Raw genomic sequence first — 20872 nt, forward strand, 5'->3', positions numbered from 1 at the left:
GCTACCTCCTAGCCAGCTTTGCGTGCCTGGTAGAAATCGACTATTTGTGCTTCAGCGATTGTGCGCCTCCGCGTGACTGGGGTGACCAGATCAAATTTTTACGTCTCTTTAGAAAAAGGCTGTTGAGGTTTCGTTTTTATTTGTAAACTTTGGGTTTTAAGGCCAGAATTTAAGATTTTATATTTATAATAATTAATATTATTATATACATTATCTATAAATGTAAAAAAATGTAAATCTATAAATGTAAAACCCACTAACTCAATCGATTTTAAATGAAACAAGTTTTTGGTGTTTATGTTTCTTTATTTCAATTTTTTTAGTTATTAACAGAACCTTCCTTTTACTTTACTTACTTATTTAGCTCAGGTTATTTACTTTCCTTTTATATTAATTAACTTTAATTACTTATATATGTATGTTCTATACTTTATTTGTCTTTATTAATAATATATACAAGTATATATTCATATAATGGAAATTGGAATGTGAATGGTTTTTGAATTAGTTTCGGATCCCACATGATCATTAGTTCTCGTCATACGTCAACAATAAAGTTCTGACTATTAAATTTCTGTTCCGTTTCTCCGCCTGTTGGCCTGGACATAGCTTAATTATTTTTATTTAGTTAGATTCCCAGGGTAAAGGTTACAAAAGTTTCAGGAGCTAAAAGAAAAAATAAATAAATTATATATTAATAGACATATTATCTTTTTTATATTATCTATCATTTATTTTATTTATCCCAAAAGAAATATTGAAATATTTTATATTCTATACCCATAAGTAAACCTAGAATAGTTGGAGCGGGTTGAAATATACTTAAAAAGACTTTTATAAATAATTAAAACGGAAGAACTTCTACGTAAATTGTTACGCAATCTAACTGACAATCTAAACAAGTAAAATCTTTTTTCTACAAATTCTTCATTGCAAATAAGTATACTTATTCAACTGGCTACTTCAGGCATTCGATATCCTGTTGCAAAAATGTTATGAGTACTATGAGTACTCTCAACTTACTTAAGGACATTTGCACAGATGCCAATTGAAAGCAAAACATATAAGCATTTATGTATATATACAAGTATGTATTTATTTCTTCGAATTTAGCTTTCTGGTAGCTTCTTTACATCATTCACACATTAATCGAAATATTTTCGTGCTGATGGCACAATTTACAGAAAATCTGTTAATAATCCATAGACTATCTGCCAGCAGGAAAACGAATAAACGAATATATATATATTGGAGATTCCTCACTGAAGCTAGTTTTTGCTAAAACGATTGCAATTTTTTGTAAATAAATAATTTGTACTCGATTGCTCACAATCGTTCAGCTGTGAGTGATCAGAATTCCTCATGCAAATAAGCAATGTGCGTAATCCTCACAATATTCAAGCCGGTAAATTATTTGGACATTCATGGAACACATACAAATAAAATATTGAGTAGCAAATACCTGGAATTGATAATGTAAATATATCATCAAAACTCATATGTATTTTAAAATGGTTATGAAATTGACGTATGTGCTAATACCAAGGATTGTTATAGTTAGTAGTTTTTTTACATACTGTTAAACAAGAGCTAATTGTTAATAGTTTTAGAGCACTGTTATTACCTATTGTTGTTACTTTTGCGTGACTCACTAGCTACTATATCAAGCGTCCGATTCATCTTATTTATAGGTCATCAGCCGAATCAAGATAAGCAGCACAGCAGAGTAATTGAGTTGTATGCTTTAATTATGCACAAACATGTATGAATGATAATTTATCACAAGCAACACATATCTTCGATTGACTTTATTTATGTTTTACATATGTACTTGGAAATCAAAACTGGTGAGGATAATTGACGTGAACACCAACTAGTTAATTGTACTAGCAACCTGGAAAATGGGTTAAACTGTTAATTTTTAGCAATTTATAAGATCCGTGAAATTTAAGGTCATAAGAAATGAAAGTTGCCTAAGATAGTCTTTAGAAAATTTTAAAGCAATAAATTTAAATTTTTTTATTATTTAGGTCCAAATTGTAGCAAAAGGTTGTAGAACAACTAATTTGACAGTTGACTGACACGAATATTAAAGCGCACATAAGCTCTGACTTAATAGGCAACCACACACGCCGCAATTTGTGTACAATATATTTGCTCCAAGTACGTCGCCGACACTCCCATGGGTGTCACCAAAAAAATTACTTTATAGGCCAAGAGCGAAATAATGAAATTCCAACACAATTCCTGGAAAAGCTCCAAATTAATCACGTTTACCGGACAATGTGTGCACACAAAATTCTTGTTGTTTTTGCTATAGATACAAGCAGCCAGAGAGGCAGGTCAGCTAGTAAAGGTCGCACCTATTACGCATGGATAATGAAAAGCAAACAGTAACATGTTAACGAAGGCAAAGGAAAGACACGAAAGGTGGGTTCTAAAACACCCTCGAAATGGGAAAAAATAAATCGTACATATGTTCTTCGAATCAAATACCCCCTTGCTTGGGTTTTGTTCGGTTTTGCTGTAGTTAAGCTGAAATGATTCCGAATTTAAAATTTTTTTATTATTTTAGTTATAATGTGATAAATATAATGAGTTTAATGACACTAACGTAGAAGACTATGATCTTAATTACATTTTGGATTTTTATGTAAGGTACTAAATTCTTTATTCTCAAAACTATATCCATAACTTATTAAAATGGATTTCACTTTTATGTTAACTGTCCTCGAATGATGTTCGATCAAAAATCTTAAACAATATGATATTTTAATTGGAGTATTCTAGCTCTACTATAGAAAGTTCAATAAAACGAAAATCAGGATACGAAACTTCACTACTTTAACATATCTTGTAATGTTGCGAAAACGTTCACTAGTAATATCTCAAGACTTCTTTTATTAGCTGTTACTTCATTGGGAGAGGCAGATGTCAATTCTCAGCTTTGCAAAGACCGTAGATTTACTATCACACTTTCAACTAAAAAATATTAGTTACAACCTAAGCGAACTAAAATATAAATACTTGAATTAAGTAAACACGACAAATCTAATATTATTGCCTTTAAAATAGAGAAAATAATTTTATTTAAAATGTAAGAAGAAAATTTTAATTCATTATATGTAAATTTACCGGATTTTTATACCTATAACATCTGAAAAGGTTTTCTATTTTTTTAAGTCTTGTTGACTAACTTTAATTTTATAGAATTTGTAAAATAATAACCATAAAATCAGATAAAATATATTTTAAAATATTGGGCCGTTCTGTAGAAAATTTCGGTTGATGACAACAGCTGAACGTATCGAATTTTCACAGCCAATTTTACATTTAACCATTTGAACATTTGAATATCTAATAACTTAATGTTTGTAAAACACATTCTTAAGATTAAAAACAGCATTCTCGGCACATTTTGGTGTTTTACTATCAAAAGAGTAAAAAAGCAGTTCAAGAAAGGGGAAACTTATGCGATTTGTAAGAAGAAGATGAGTTGACCGATCGCCAATGCCAAAATTGGTTTACAGAATTTCGTTCCGGCAATTTCGATCTTGAGTGTGCACATAATGATAGGACTTTTGAAGCCGATGTGGATAAAATAAAGTTGTCGGTCGATTAAGGTCGTTAAATAACAACTCCGGATATTGCTGAAAGATTTGTCTAATTTGACCATTCATATACACCTGTAAAGTCTAAAAATTATTTTGTAGCTGGACATCTGACCCCAAATGTAAGCAGAGGTTGCTGTCTTGGCTAAATGTTAACAAAGGGGTCTTTGACCTCAATAAACGTAAAGAAAGAGGTGATTGACCTAGACAATATCGCAATTACTCCAACTATTTTCAAAATAATTTTAAAAAAAAAATATAAATTTCATTTTTCCAACTTACAAGAACCGCCAATATCAGACCAAACTTGAACATGCCGCTTAATTCAGGACATATTTTTTCTAAAGTGGCATTTAACTCTCATATCTGATTGTGATGTCTCAAGTTGCAAATAAATAATACATCAATTTATTTATTTACCTACATCAAGAAGTGACATTAAATCGGTCTCTTAAAATCACAGTTGAAATATGAAACTGATTCAACAAATTATCAAAATAAATGTAAAAGGCATCCTTCTTGGTAAATAAGAAAAATATGTTTATGCCTCTGTGCGCTCTATTTCTTCTCTTCTTGGCCACAGAATAGAAATAAATTTTCGACTAGCAGATATTCATAGAGGATGCGTTGTGCTTAAGTTGTTTGTAAATTCCCTTTCAATTGCGATGGACTTTTCTTGTTCAATTTGAACTGTAAATGTGCGTACATGGGTATATGCTTACAAACTTTTGCGGTGATACTATTTTACACATTTGTTAGTAGGTTTGGTTTACTTTGCTCTTTTTTATCAAACAGACAAAACTTTTTCTACTCTGAACAAGGATATTAAGTTTGCAACGAAACCTGTAACAACGAGAAGAAAATGTATGTATGTATTCTAAAAAAATACATAAATTATCAGAGAGTTTGTCTGTTCGCCTGAATATTTTCGGAATATATTTTTCAGATAAAAAATAATAACATAAAGCTATCATACTAACTCACCGATAAAATTTAATTCTGGTAAAGAAAATTTGAATCTGTGAAGGGTATTATATGTCAACTTCCATGCAGCTGAAAATAAGCGTTTTTTCTTGTTTAACTTAATTTGCCAGTTGAAAACTTATGCGAAATTTTTGTGTTCTTCCAGGAAGGATTTACAGTAAGAAAGAGAAATTTTAAGTTTTGATTATAGTTCAATCAAGAATTATAAAATTCATACTAATGAGAAATCAGGCATGCATTCTGGGGGTTTTCTTTGCTTCACAAATACATAAAATAAAGTAAAAATGCATCCAACTATAGCCTTAAATTTATTCGGTTTAATTTTTTATATATAAAAAGCTTACTCTACTTTTTATAGCAGCTGCTATGATTTAACTAAAAGATGTAAATGAAAGTGGATGTGTATATTCAAAAGTCTTTGTACCAATGCCACTCATTTATTTACACACTATAATTTGTCTAAAAAAATTATGGTTCAGCGAGCGCAGAAGTGTAGGAACATACTTTGGTAGAAAAAAGAATGAAATTATGAGCATCCGACAAAATGACAACATTACTATATGAAGAAAAGCAGTTGCACAGCAACATGAAACTGTAACTTCTCTTCTTTGGAGATTTCATAATACCTAATGCATGTGATAACATTCGAGTTTAATGCTGGGTCTATCCAAAAGAACTTAAACCTTTCAAGAAACTGTCAATTAAATTACTCAATAAATTGCCACCCATCTTAGACAACAAAAAAAAATATTTGCCAATTGTAGACTTTGCTATTGCTGTTGGACTTAAAAGAGCTTTCATAAAATATTCAGCCATTAAACAACAAGCTGAAATATTTATTTAAGGTAAAGTGAATTTAGACTCTAACTCTAACTCTAACAAAAGTTGTACATAAAATAATTCAAGCAAGAAAAGGATTATGGTCGTAAACTCTTTCACGTGCCAAAAGGAACTAAATCGAAATTGTGTAAGTGTCAAAAGCTTATATGCACTACGTTTGAATGTTTGCAACTTTTTAGGATTTGAAAGAAACTACCCTAAATAAACAATGCACCTGACCAGTAAATATTTGTTGTAAGCAGGGTAGCAAAGGAAGCGCAAATTTTTTATTGTTTACAGTCGGTGGAGTTCAGCTGTATTCACATATAAACACAGTGTCGCAATGTCAAACAAAAATTAATATATTTTTTAGAATGGCTGCATTGGTTTTAGAATTGCAAGTACATTTTCTGACGGTCCCTATCACGTGCCAAATGGTCACTGAACTGCAATTAGTAAAGTCAAACCCTCCCTTTCCGCCTTGAACTTTTTAAGTTTACAAGCTTTATGGTCTCCAGTGCAACAAATGACACTAAACAAGCTATTTTATATTGTTAACACTGCAGATTGGTTTTCAAAAAATGCAAATACAAGCTACCTTGCTCATATACTCGTATTCTTACATTTTTTTATCACCGTTAATATATATACACTTACATTTGTTTGTAGCAGCGCCATTAATTTGTTGCTAGCAAGTGCCACTCAACTTCAATGGTTTAATGAATGGATCTTTGGTATTTATCTTAAGTTGACTATTGCGAGTTATTGCTGTTAATCAACTACTTTCACCAAATTTCTTGGCCATTACATGACTACTGACCGTGTGAAAATACTTGGAAGCACGTTTATTAGCAAAGTGCGTGAACACTAAGATGACCATTTATTTGAAATCGAAACAACCAATCTGAATGCTAAATTAATTTGAAAAGTAAATTATTTTAGTGCTTGCAGAATTTTATTCCACGCCAAGGCGATGTTCATTTAAGAAGTGGTATTTGATTCACTGACGAATGTATAAATATATTCTGTAGAGATGCGTAATACATTTAGTTACAAATACCGCACTACCATGTCATACGTATACAAACATAAATACTTGGGTTTCCTTTTAAATGCAGTTCGTGTTACGCTTCAGAAACTGTTCAGCTATTAGTCAACATTTGCACGTTATTTCATTAGTGCATTCTTAGGTAATTAATATACCAAAAACTTCCATTACGACGTCATTCATGAATGGGTATCGTTCGTTGCGAAGGATGCGTTCATTAAATATAATAATTATAATGAACGCATGTTGCTTCTAATTTGACATTTGTACTGACATGCTTACAAATATAGACAACGAATATTGAGAGCAGTTATGATGAGATCAGAGTACCCATTAGTATATGAATAACAGGTGAACTGAATGTATTTATGTTGTGTCACTGTATAATATACAGAAATGTTGGACTGTAATCGCTCTCTTTGCATTTGATGATGATTTTGTGGTTATATAGCTGCATCTTTACAACAATCTTTTGTAATTTTACTTTCCAAAGCGAAAAAAAATTAAACTTTTATTGTAATTCCTTTCCTACATCATTCTTATTAAATAAATTAAATAAATCTTGCAATTTTCTTCGTTTTACAGATGAAAAATTATTACGGAGACGGTGACCTCTCACAAGGAGGAAAGTGTCGGAATTTTTTAGACTGCTCCAGTATCGTGTATAACAGCACTGAATAATGCAAATCAATTTAGGGGATTGTGACAACATCGTATGTCAAGGTCAACCAAGGTCAACAACGTGAATAGTTGAAATCATTCATCCTTTCCAGCCAACTGAAGTGTGAAATGTGTGAGACGGCTGCACTTCTGTTTTGTGTGATCCCTATGACTGATTTGACTCGTGATATTGATACGACTGATAAAACTTGGTAAACACTTATAAATGTAAAAATAATATATAGCAGCTTTTATTACTATTATGTTTATAGCCATTGAGAAATTAGGATTATTTTTTTAAGCGAAGGATTAACTGAGTTCGGTGTATATTATCATATCAAAATCAATCTGTACTACATATTCAGAGGAGTTCTTCACCGACAAGCAGCTATTAGGACTTAAGGAATGTTTCCAGAACCTTCATCGTTGTTCCAGCACCGCCAAAGCAGCCTCGTGTTTTATATTTGGACAATGCTATAGCGAATTGAGAACCGTTATATTCATTATTTTTTAAAGAAATTTATTTCAGTTGATTTTGAGCGCAGAAGTTACTAGAACTGAAAATTTAACAAGCCACTGCTGCATTCATATACTTTTTACTCACGTCTGTCCAATGTAGTGTAATTCCCCACTATTTCATTTTCATTTTTATTTTCTTTATCTTATTCACACGTATCACTACTCTTTGGTCGTAATAAATTCTATGCCTAAAGAGGTTTATTTTGAGACCGCCGGAATCCAAGAGCATTACAGCTTTCAGGCTTACAATATTTATTACGGACATTTTATATTTATACAACTGAAGCAATCATATAATAAAGCGAAAAGGAAAAAAAATTAATATAAAATGTGGAAAAAAATATTCTAAAGGATTACTAAATTCAATTCACTGTTTAATAAACACCTTGACGTAATCCACACACATACACGTATATTTAAATGACATGGCTTCTTAACAGTAGACTTTGACATTATATCAAGTCGCTAACTACTACACCTCATATCGTACTGCATATGTCGGTTTCATATAGAAACTATAATTCCACAAAACCAAATCTCAGATCAAAGCAACAAAAACCAATTTTGAACTTAACCACCTGAGGTGAAACTAACTTACGTCTAATCAATGTGAGGTAGTATGCATTTTCATAGATGTTGTTGCTTCGGAGTCAGATGTGTCAAATTCGAAATCACCTGCCATTAAAATGCACAATTGCACACCAACTATATTGCACTGCAGTCAGTAGGCTGAAACTTTCATTCATTCAGTCGTGTATAATCATATATTCACCTACGTACTATATATCTCAAAATACTAATTTGAGTTCAACAATATTTGGTGTGATTTATTAACAATATCTGTCAAAATATGATGTGCTTGTCACAGAAACTGTGTTTTCAATCCAATTTTGGAACTAACGCTGTAGCCTGGTTAGTTATTATGATGATTGTGATTCAGACCGAATTGACTTTCCTAGTTGGTTTACGATTTATTGCTGTAGTTATTAATTGGCTTTGTTGGAACTGAACAGGTGACTTGATTGTCTGACACATGCAACTACTACTGATTACTAAACTTTTTCTAAATCAGTAAGTCATCACCGTCCAATATTCCCATGAATGCATTCAGCTTTAAATTATACAAATGAGCAATGAAAGCGGTACGCAAAATGTTGCTCATACGCCAGAGCGAGCAATATTCATTGAAAATCGCAAGTCCCTTAGGACGCACCTTCATTACAAATACTTCGAATTTTCACGTGGATTATGCAGACGGATTTGATTTTTAATCAGACAATTGAAAAAGGCCTTTCTTGAAAGAATGATAAATTTAATGTTAATACTAATCAAAGATTTAATTAATATATTCCGGATGTTTGTGGAGAAAAGGGAATATTATTTCATTTATGTAAAATTATACTCACTAACTAACACCGCGGAAAAATAAAAGATCATATACGGATATGTGTACGAATGTCCAATTAAGAGAATGTTAAAAATAAAGTACATAGTACACTCGAGCTTAAAATTCGAAAACTATTAATTAGTTGGTGAGGTTTTTTGTATGAATTGCTCTAATGGATTATATTCACCATATACACTTTTGAACTGATAATTTTATATGCAAAGATGGAGTTACTCGCTTATTAAACCACTATTTATTTTAACATAATTCAATTTCACTGTCAAATTAATTGAACTAAATTTGATATTTTAATATTTTGGTTAACGAATTGTGGTCCTAAGCAAATACTCAAAACTTGTTTTATGATTCGCAGCTAAAATAATTTTCTAAAATCCCATGGAGGCAAACATTCCGCCTGATATGAATTGAACATTAAAGCAAATCAATATTTGAACAACTATAAAGCACATGTACATACATTGATATTCAATCTGTATGTCCACAAATATACATATTTACAAAAGGGTAGAAATGCACACCGGAAAATGTAATTAGAAAGGTATTAAATCTTATTTATAAATAGACATCTGCGTAAGGATGTGTTTCGCATGTGCGTCAATAGAATTAATTACTTTGTTGTTAGTGACACGAACATAAATAGGGCTATTTAACAAATTTCTCTTTTCACTTGGAGAGACTAATATTCTGAAAATTTCCGAAATCAGCATTTAAATTGACAAATTAAAAATACATTTCAAATTATTTTATATTTGTAAAAATAGTAGACAGAAAGTACAGAAACGAAGATTCGTAAAAGTTCACAAACCTGGATCTCCTGTTTCTGTAAAACTATTTTCACAACTTTTTTCTAAATGTCAGCTGTAAATATGGAACAATTGGCGGAAGCTGTTTGGTTGTTTATACATATTAAATGAGTAAAAATAAATATATCAAATGACAAATGAATGTACATATATCCTGCTAAAATAAATATAAAAATTATATTATAAAGCATTTTTTATTTTTCTAGTCAAGCATTGAAGTTTTTGTCTTATTTACAGAATACACTTGAAGGAATAAGTACATTAGCTGTTTAAATCTGGGCTAACAAATCATACTGCATCATATCGTAACATTTGTGGATTATATGATACATATTCTCTTTGTATAAGTACATATGTAACAAATAAAACAGGAATCAGAAGACCTTGCATATAGGTTAAAGTGAAATTGATTGTGATATTTATATGATACTAGTACAAACTTGATAAGCGTGAAATGACCTAAAAGTTAAACTTATTAAAATAAAATTGAAAAACTCAATCTTTTGTGTTTATAAATATTTGTTGTAAGGTCAAAAGTTTACACAAATACGTAAGTAATCTCTCTTTGGTCTCAAAAATTCTGAATTTTCATTTAAGTCAAAATAAATGTTTTCCTCAAAAATAAGATTTCATTTTTGTATGGTTACTAGAGACATTTCAACTATCGTGTTGGTCATTGCAGAAAGACTGTGTTTTATTTTTGATTTTCAAAGAGTGAAAAACTTCTTTTCAATAAATTTTATTGCATAAATGACAATATAAAAAAATATTCAACACAATAATTTCACCCACATTTTATTATTATTACAATATTAAGGTACCTCTTTACTTAAAATACAATTTAGTATTTCTTGAAAATATAATTAATACCAAAATGTCTCTTTACAGTAACTCCAGTAGTTTAAAAAAGATTATGGAGAATCGGTCAAATCTCCTAAGGCTTTGTAGTCAATGAATTATTTGTATGAAACTCCACTGAATAATAGAGCACAAACTAAATCAAATTTAAATGTAAATTTTTAATTCAAATTCGTATGACGACAATGAAATTAAAAAGTTTGGTTGTGTTTATTGATGTTACATTTTAGGTTTAAGTAGCTAACTTTTGAATAAATAAATATAATGCATATATTGATGAGTGGACCTTCTGCCAATACATATTCAGGGGGGAGATATTTAATTACGAAACTTTCTTTAGAAAGAATGAAGCTACTAGCCCTTTACGTATATTTATATGCTTATATACATATTAATCTGATGGCTTTTACGGCACTTGCATCCACAATATGTACATACTGGAACGCACCTTGTAGTAAACAGGACTGCAAAAAAAAAACAGAACTTGTGGTTTTTAGGCAAAATCAATTTAGTTTATTCAAAATAGTCTCCTTCTGCTTTAATACAGCGTTTTGCACGGTCCAAAAGCATGTCGAACGAGTGTTTTAGCTCGTTGGCCGGTATGGCCGTCAGTATGCCGATGCAAGCCTTTTGAATGGCCTCTACGTCTGCATAACGCTGTCCTTTCATGGGCAAATGCATTTTCTCGAAAAGGAAGAAGTCGGACGTTGCCACATCAGGTGAATACGAGGAATGGTAAATGGTTAAAATGTGATTTTGGTAAAATAAACCTCTTTAATGATGTCCTTCGTATATTGGATTCTGAGCAATTTTTGGTCGTCAGTCAATTTGTGCGTAACAAAACCGTGCACACACCTTTCGTAAGCCCAAATGTTCGGTCAAAATGCGATAAATCGATATTTTGGAAATGTTCAATTCCATTTCCATGAATTTCAATGATGATTTCGGCTGATTTTTGATGAATTCATGCACAGTTTCGATGGAATTTCCGGTGATCAAGGATTTTGATTGGCACACATGTTGATCGTCATTTATGTCCTCACGACCACATTGAAAACGTTGAAACCACTCGTGCACTCTGCTACGGGATAGGCAATTATCGAAATAAACTTGTTTCATCAATTGAAACGTTTCGGTAAAAGTTTTACCAATTTTAAAACAAAATTTAATGTTGGCTCTTTGTTCGAAGCTCATTTTCGCACCGATAACACAAACATACTGACACTTAAAACGAAAAAACTTCACTTCCAATCAATGAAATGTCATTAAATTCTCTCTGGACAATCGATAAAGATAGCAGATTCTAACGCACTAGTCGACATGTAGATGGCGGGGGCGCTAGATTCAGAAAGTCCTGTTTACTTTGGAACGCGCCTTGTATATAAGCAAACTTTCTCTGCCATATTAACGGCCGGCAAATAATGGCTGTGATCTTGATTGCAGCAGCTTGGTCAACACAAGAGATGAGTTTGCTTCCAATATCTGATACAGTTGCGAATGGAAATTTCACACTTCCGCTGGACAATCTGCTTCATTTCGAGCATGATTCACTCGAGCATGTTGTATTCGCCATTGCGTCAGCATGTTTGAATCACAGGCCACCTCTGCAATTCATTGGTCACATTTAGTGAATGTGAAATAAAAGGCTCTGACACAGTTTATATTTAGTGTGCAGCAGGGATACCAGGCTAGAAGGAGTTTGCTAGATTTTAAATATTTTTAGTTTCCTTCAGCGAAGTGCTTCAACTATTTTTGGTTGATTGCGCTACTATTGTTTTCAACTTTTCTGGCGGCAAAAGTTAATTATTATTTTACTACTTTTTAAGCCTGTATAAATAAAATTTTGGTTACACATAACAGTTTAATAATTAAATAAATAATAAAGTAATGATATCTCCGAAGAAAACGATTCAGATTACTGTTAGATATTGCTTATATAATATAATAAATATACTACGAGTATAAGTATACAGTAAAGCGAATGTTTGAGAAAATATTTTGCATGCATCCAAAATTAAGACTTATTTTACCTTTACTGAAAGCTGAGCTTTTTTTAAAAGCCTTAAATGGAATGATTGTGCACACACATCCCTTTAGAGCTATTTGCCCTCTCAAGTTAAATTGCAGCTTAGCTAAGAAGCTGAGTTATTTCAGTCAAAGCACTTCTTGGCGTAATTATGTTGGGCAGAATTTCGCTATTCCATAGCTCAAAACTGCACTAAAAGATGAGTTTTTGAGATCTTGAAGTTGGTGCTTTCTTATGAGCATACAAATATACAAGTAATAATGCTACATTCATATTTTGTAATATCTTAAAATCATAAACGTTTGCACATGTTTTAAAAACATGTTTTTGTATTACTTACAAAATAAGTTAACGCAATTAAAATTCTCAACGCTATGTTTTCGGTTCGTTTTATTTTTAACTGAGATCCATAAACGTTTACTGACTGCTTTCCTTCTTGCATTTTAGTAAATTTTTCCTTTAAGCTGTTATGCTTAAGTAGAAAAAATTAAATCGAATTAAGTTTTTGCATGTGTTTAGGTAATTTACAAATTCATTTAAGTAAGCTAAAATCGACTTGAGCAACGTCGAAAGCTCTATTTATTTGCTTTAGAACACGGTTATATTTAAAGCTGCAGTTATAAGGACGTAAGGATCTTTTGAACACACTTTTACTGTCAGCGACGCCAAAGGGAACTAGTAGAGGCTTGAAACTCGTAATTTGTAGAGAAACTTTTATTTTCTGATATAACAATATAACACCTTTTAATATTTATAATTTTTTAACTTATGCCTTAATTGGATCAACATCGCAGTTAAGCGCATTATACTAAACTATTGCGGATTCATAAATATTACAATTCAACAGAGTGATAATGTACCTTTTGGGCTTAAAACTTGCTACGATATAATCCATCCTGAATGTTCTTATACTAGAAATATTATATATTTTAATCGAGAATTTAATCAAAGTATCGCTAATTTTATAATCTTAAGTTGCTATGGGTTAAGTAAGTAAGTTTAAATAAATATTGTGCGCTTTTATTAAATAAAAATTAATAAACATATTAGTACCACAAATATATTTGATATAACTATAATTCAAAATATAAAAGTGAGAGCAAGTACTAAAAAAACAGAACCAAACCTTTAAGTACAGAATATTTTATACAGGTATGGTATGTATTTTCTGAATGGACAGTTTTAAATTAACTTTAAATCAAGAAAAATTGTTCGACAGCTTTGTCGAATATACATTTTTACAAACACTTGTTAATTAAAATCAGTTCGTGGAGCTTCAATAAAACTTAAAAAATAACTCAACCATGTTACTTTTACCTCTGCCAACATTTTAAGGGGCTATAACAGTGACACTTTCAAAAAAAAAATTTTATTTGCTTTTTCGATAGTTTATATTTCCAAAAGTATCCTGTGAAATCGACAAAGTCGTATTTTGAATAGTTTTTGGATAGCAGCGTTCTAAAGAGCGACCGCTCGCAGGTGCAAATATATATAAGTGAAACTTTAAACGCGTTTTTCTCGAAACGACATTTTTCAAAATTGCTGAAATCACAACCCAACGAGAAATTGACAGATCGACTTCAAACTAAAACTTAGTTTTGTTGAATACATTTACTATACAATGACCTACGATCTTTTGATTGCTTGAAAATTGGCAATTTGGCATTAAAAAAATGACAATTTTTTACCTAAAAAAACAATTTTTTTTTTTCAACATTACGCCATTTTATTAATTTTTGATATTTTTCAAAGATCGTAGATCATTGTGTAGAAAATATCTTTAGGTTTAATAAACTTTTTGAGCTTTTTTTCAGTTACTCATTCGGCCGGAATAATGTCAGCAGTTTGGGCACTTTTTTTGGCACTTCCGAAGACAGCCCATAACTCCATTACTTTTCAACATTTTTGTAAAAAATATATAAAATATAGCTCAAAATATAACTTATGACTTACAAAGAAGTTCCAAATATTCAATTGCGTACTTTCTCTGAAAAAATTTACGAAAATCGCTTAATTTTTCATGCGTTACGCTGGTACATACCCTTAAGTGAAAAGCTAAAGTATTATAAAATGGATGCCTTAAGTTTTTTCCTACGTTCAGCGAAAAGCATATTTGGTCATTTCGAACATTCCCACCAATTATCCAAAAGAAATCAAAATATTATTGTGATTCAAAACATGCTGAATCATGTTATTCACAATATGCCACAAAAATGTCAATTTCTTCTTTACACATGACTCGGTTAGGTCATGAAATGTGGATTATATCCGCTTAGCAAGCAGTGAACAACAAATACATATGAAACATCACACAACAATCAACGACCGACGATAAGGAAAATAAGTAAAGAAGGGCTATGTTCGGGTTTAACCGAAAATTCCAAACTAAGGGCAAAAATCAACCAGAGGATCGGAACCAAATAAATTTTTATATATGCAACTCATTCAATGACCGCGTGACAACCAGGTTCAATTTAGCACTTACAGTCGTCGATTTAATTGTTTCTCTATGGCATTGTTTCTTCTACTTACTAAATGTATGTAAAAGAACTACCCGACGGTAAAAATTTATATCACATAAAGTTTATATTTTGAAATCACAGCAAATAAAATTAATACTTTTTTAAATAAAAACCTTAAGCAAAATACAGGAAATTTTTCAAAAATTTATGTGTAGTGCAAGAAAGGGTTTTAATTTAATATAAAAAAATGTATTAATCTCATAGGTACAACATAGTGGGAGTTAAACAAGAACAACTAAATTCCACATTTCGAAAAAAACAAATATATGTACATATTAAACATATACTATATTTGATAAATATGCATTTGATTTGTGATAAAATGGATATCATTGAAAACATATTACACATTTGCTGCGAAAGAACTGAGGGATAAGCCGTGAAGGCCGTTGAAATATCTGTTATAAAGTTGGTAAAAAGTTTTGCTGAGATTTTGCTTTTAAGGCAAACATGTTATTTATACATACTTCTTTTATAATAGAAAAAAGGGTAATATAAAAGAAACTAATTTAAAAAAATTATTTAAATTTAAAATCATGTGGTGAACTTTTTCAACTTGTTTACATATAAATTTTCAGTCTGAAATGAACAACCATGAACATTAATAGAATAGCTGAAAGGCTTATCAGCTGTAGCTAGAACTATTTTGAAAGCTAAATGTATCCTCAGATGAATTTTTTTATATAATAAAAAAAGAGGGACAAGAAGGACTGAATTTCAGTGACAAGTCTTTGTCATTTATCGATATTTTGCCAATATTTGAACAAAAGAAAAACAGTGAGGTTGGGATTGTGAACTAGGTATAAGATTTTTATTATTTTACAACCAATTTTGCCTAAGTGCCGTTACCAAATCTTGCATAAATAGTAAGCAATATAAATAGTCTCCACACAAGCAATTCCGTTACTGCAGAACTACATTACGCTGCATCGAAGTTGCACAAATACCAAGTAATATTAGTAGTCCGCATACATGTAGACTTCATTGAAATGCCCAAGTGCCGGTTAATTCATCGAAGGAATTCAATCTGATCGAGAGTGGCCACATATCAACCAATCATCAATCAAGCATGTACTCACAACCATTCTATGTCATTTTATTTTTAGATTATTTTCTGTTTCTCTCTTTTATCTTTCTTTTGTCCTTTCCACAATGTGAGTGTCCGACAGATATGTTTATTATCCATTCACACCATGTCAGTGTCAGGAAAATACATGGTCGCTTTTAAATTCCATGGATAGGTATACGTAGACGTATTTTACTATACACTAAAAAGTCTGCAGAGCAGGATTTTAAAGATTGAATGAAAATACGAAAGTGCATGTAAAAGTCTAAACATGAGATGCCAAAGTGAGCTCTCTAATAATTTCAAATGATATTCCAATATGATAAATGTATCACTAAAATTGTTACTTAATGTCAATATAATTAAGTTTATTAAATTTTCCGTATCTCCTGCTTTTCAGTTTAAGTCTATATATGTCTTCTCAGATCTCACAGTTTTTATTTTACAATTGCTTTAAAAAAGTAGAATAGCCAAGTCCAGCTTTACCCTAGTTCCCTCATTGTGGTTCTTGTACTTTGTCAGCACTAATACAAATATTTACTAATCTCTTACTAAATATTCGAAACATGTCTCTCCTTTTAGTCAAACATTTGTTCATGATAAGTCAACTAAAGGTATTGGGGTCCGCATATCTGGTACCTAGGAACATTAAGTAAATTATTTTATTGTAGCTTAGCTGGCTTAGGAGATATGTGCATTAAACCAATTAGCGGCGGGCCATTTTTTCATAATCTTTAACCCATAGACGACATTTGCTACTGTGATCCTCTGTGCCAAATTTCAGTTCTACATCTTAATTTGGTGCTTAGTTATGGCACTTTACATTTTTTCTATTAATGACGTTTTGTGTGCGTGGCAGTTGTCAGATTACCCCATCTATGAACTCATACTTTTGTTCTTGACAAGGAATGCGCCTACCAAGCTCCACAAAAATATCTCAATTTTTACTCAAGTTACAGCTTGTACGGAAAAAAACTTTTTCAAAAAAAAAATTATAAATTATAATATAAAAGTAACAATGACCCCAAAATAAAAATAACAGCATATTTGATGTTTTCAGACAGGGTTAGCTCCGCAGCTTGTTCGGCATACAGAAAGCTCAATAAAAATTATTTAAGAAGTTGCCTTTCTGGTGTGTTTATATATTATTTGTTTAAAATAAATAATAATACTAAGAGTTCAATTAAGAATTATCAATACTGTGTACAGACTGTGAAATTAAAGTCGATGACTTGAGAGAAAATATGAATGCTCTAAAAGTCAGTTAGTTCTTTAGGAAATTGCTTAGTTAAGTACTTCCATCATCGGTATAGATTAATCATTGCAAAGAAATTTTTTAGATTTTTTCATCGATGAAACAAATCGCCATTTGAAATTCCAGTTTTTCTTAATTTTAATTCAAGTCAACAATCAAAATTTTGAACACAATCATATTTTATATACACCTTACATAAATTCTCTACCCAAAAGTGAAAATCGTTTGATATTTATTTTACTTACATTTGATTACTAATATGCATAGGAATTATAAGTGATCTTTCCTCACCTTCTGCAATATTTTTATTTTTACTCACTTACTTTTTATCAATCACTTTTCTCTATATTTATACTTTTACTTATTGAAAACTAATTTATTTTAAACACAATAACTCTTCACTTATTTTTCACTCATCAACAATTTTGCATACTTCATCGAATGCACTGCTATTTCGTTCGGCTCCACATGTTGTTTACGTTCATTTGGCATGAATGTCGGCAGTCTTCGCTGTTTATCAAATCATATGAACAAAAGAGAATATTGAGTCGTCTAAACATCAACTCGTGCTTATACAAGAATAACATGAATAGAAGTGAAATAGTAATAAATATGCATATTTACATACTCATGTTTTCTACGAAATAACAATTTCAAGGTGTGAGAGAGTGAGCTGTGAGAGCCACATTGGAAAGCTGGAAGGAGAATCAAAGCTTTAGAAAAAGCAGGAAAGGTAGAGAAACATACACTGAGAGCTAGCTACCAGTGAAGGTTAGTGAAACTTGCTGAGATCGAGTAGAGTAGAGTATTTCTAATAAACAAGGAGAGCCGTGGCGATCCAGAAGCTGATAAGCAAGGAGAACGAGTGAGCGCACTCCTTTATGTACTGTCAACAGTTCATTTGTATATACGCAGTTTTTGCCATTTCTGCTGGTGTGACAATAACACCGAGCGATTCAGCTTGAAACAGTTGATGATAAAAATAGTTGACATAGGTATTGAAGGATAGCACCATTACTAAGTAGTCAAATTAACTACATAACAATGTTAATTTTTACACATTGTGTTATATATTATACCTGTAAAAATAGTAAATATGTGAATGTGTAACATCCGATATTTGCATAGCGAACTAAAGAAAATCGAAAACTTGTTTGCTTAAAAGCAATCGTTTTGTACTATCTTAGTACACTTCAAAACAGCTACATCCGTCTCAAACTGAAATAAATTGTAAGTCATTTATGGGTCAGTGATCAAAATATATTCTTATTTCCCCACAAAAACTACTCATTTGAAACCAAAAAGAGCAAAATGGTTAAGATTTACCTGAATTAAAAAAAAAAATACTTCTGGTCACCCTAACAGACTGTGACAATAAATAGTTTTCCGTTGCATAGCCCCGAGGCGCACACGCAACTCCTGTAATCGGTGGATATAGCAGTGCTCTTCATATATTTGGTATAACTCTTGAAAAACTCAACCGATTGTGAAGCTTGTGGTGTCACCCGAAAGGTTACTCTCTTAGCATAGTACTTGTGTGATGCACTTGCTTTCAACTCACATACAAGCGTCGTGGCTTAACGATAAAAAAGTGGTAAAGACACGTTCAATGCTGTTTAACTTAGGGAATTTTAAGTGCTGATTATCAACAGATAACGCTTCTAAAGAGTAACTCAAGAGATTAGAAAGACAAACGTCCTTTCATCTTGCATTGAAAACATAAAATTCCTAGTATTCACCAGAAAGCTGTTATATCAAACTTTTTACCATAATATTTGCTCCAATTGTTGTTTGTTAATATTTGCTAGTAGCTTATTGTACTGCTGCACGTTTGCACTTTCATTTGCTAGTAAAATGCGCCTAACCGGTTCTATTTTAAAGAAGTTATGCCTTTGAACGTGTCACCAGCCAATGCTTCCGGTTATCCTGCAGCTGCCGGTAAAGTAGGTTTCACTTGCGCCTTGAGGGTATGCAATAAGGAAAGTAGTTTTTTCGCGGCAGTTGCTTACTGGGCAATTTTGCGCGCCTGGTAGAAATCGTCAATTTGGAATTCGACTTGAAAGCGACGCCGCGTGGCTGGGGTGACCAGATTATAATTTTTTAATATATTTAGATTGGATTTATTGTGGATGGTTTTTCTTTCTAAAATCAATGTGTATAATTTTGAGAAGAGAATTTGCATACAATTTGGATGATGTATGTATGTGCATACTGGTAAAATCCACTTTCCTTTAATCTTCTTCAATATATTTTTTAGTAAAAGAGTTTTTTGGTGCTGATGTTCCTTATGATTCGGTCAGCAAAATTTATTATTTTATAGTCTTTTTATTTACATATTTCACATTTTTTTCAAATATTTCATTATTTTTTTCGCTTTTAAGTTTATTAAAGTTATTTTTACTGCTCTTATAGCAATACTTGTATTAACTATTAGTAAGGCTTCTAAAGTATACTCATCGTCTAGTTAACAGCCATCTGTCAGTTAGGTGTTGGTTAACTTCACTAAGATTTTTCTTTCGGTAAAGAATTTCTTTAAATTAGAACTTGACTGACAGATGACTGTTAACCAGTAATTGAGAAGGCGGCCCCTCGTTTGTAAAATTAAATAAAAATTAATTTCTTAAACAAGGTTTTGTACTGTATTATGAGCTTTATTTATGATCTCTACAATTTCGTGTATTTTTCAGTTAATGATACATAAATGATTAAACGGTTTTAATATTAAGAAGTTTCGTTGGCGCAAAGTCATTTGCTGTTGCATTCTTTATTGTGTTGCGTCATTCGTCTCCACTCAGTCTACACCTGGCGAATTCCAATTTTTTCAATCGTTTGCTTCTTGCGTTGAAGTGGTTGTTTACCACAGGTTATGGCAAAACTACTTTTGATTATGTTACTTGATCAAAATCGGTGAGTTGTTCTGCCCCTGAAAGAAGAAAGTAAAATGGATATTTAATTAATTATTTTTTGTAAACTAAAGAAGTATGAGGCTTCTTTGTAATATATAAATGCATCATTCAAACCGTATGCTAATAGTGGAAAAGTACACGAAAATATATTGTTAACATATTTAGGAATTAAGGAAACGCGGTACTCTCTTTGAGTGCTATGCCAAGTTCACAAGTTTTCTTATTTTTGTAATTTAAAATTCAGATGCGGGGTAAGTAAAGCTATTAAAATCTAACAGGTAATCAATTCTCACATTTCATGAGAGCTGGCGGAAAATGACACTTTTGAGTCCTATAAATGCCAAAACAGTAAACTCCATAAACACAATTAAGTTAATGTTTGAAAAG

General features: G+C 31.4%; 1 protein-coding gene and 1 long non-coding RNA gene across 14 annotated transcripts in view; one reads left to right on the forward strand and one right to left on the reverse strand.

Annotated features, from left to right (window-relative positions):
• The window catches only part of LOC126759726 (uncharacterized), a 49254-nt gene extending 38903 nt beyond the window's left edge, over positions 1-10351 (forward strand). For 6 of the 11 annotated variants that reach the window (XR_007667056.1, XR_007667052.1, XR_007667053.1 and 3 more), the window contains 2 exons: positions 7048-7334; positions 10090-10351. Coding sequence is in view for 1 of the 11 variants with exons in the window: in XM_050474768.1 (XP_050330725.1) it covers positions 10090-10108 (19 nt within the window). In the remaining 10 variants the exon portion in view is untranslated. Of the gene's footprint in view, positions 1-2043; positions 2431-7047; positions 7335-7424 lie in introns of all 11 variants that reach the window. The other 5 variants (XR_007667061.1, XR_007667058.1, XR_007667055.1 and 2 more) reach the window with 4 other exon arrangements.
• On the reverse strand, positions 409-19854 carry LOC126759731 (uncharacterized). 3 transcript variants are annotated; one of them, XR_007667068.1, is made up of 3 exons: positions 19764-19854; positions 17825-18089; positions 716-1894 (listed from the first exon to the last, which is right to left on the reverse strand). It is a non-coding gene; the product is annotated as an uncharacterized LOC126759731 (long non-coding RNA). The 3 variants fall into 3 exon arrangements; XR_007667067.1 differs by lacking the exon at positions 19764-19854 and having other exon boundaries at positions 716-1462; positions 1625-1894; positions 17825-18131; XR_007667066.1 differs by lacking the exons at positions 716-1894; positions 19764-19854 and adding an exon at positions 409-666 and having other exon boundaries at positions 17825-18131.
• Between the last annotated feature and the right edge of the window lie 1018 nt (positions 19855-20872).

This window comes from Bactrocera neohumeralis, chromosome 5, assembly GCF_024586455.1.
Source record: "Bactrocera neohumeralis isolate Rockhampton chromosome 5, APGP_CSIRO_Bneo_wtdbg2-racon-allhic-juicebox.fasta_v2, whole genome shotgun sequence".
Lineage (NCBI taxonomy): Eukaryota > Metazoa > Arthropoda > Insecta > Diptera > Tephritidae > Bactrocera > Bactrocera neohumeralis.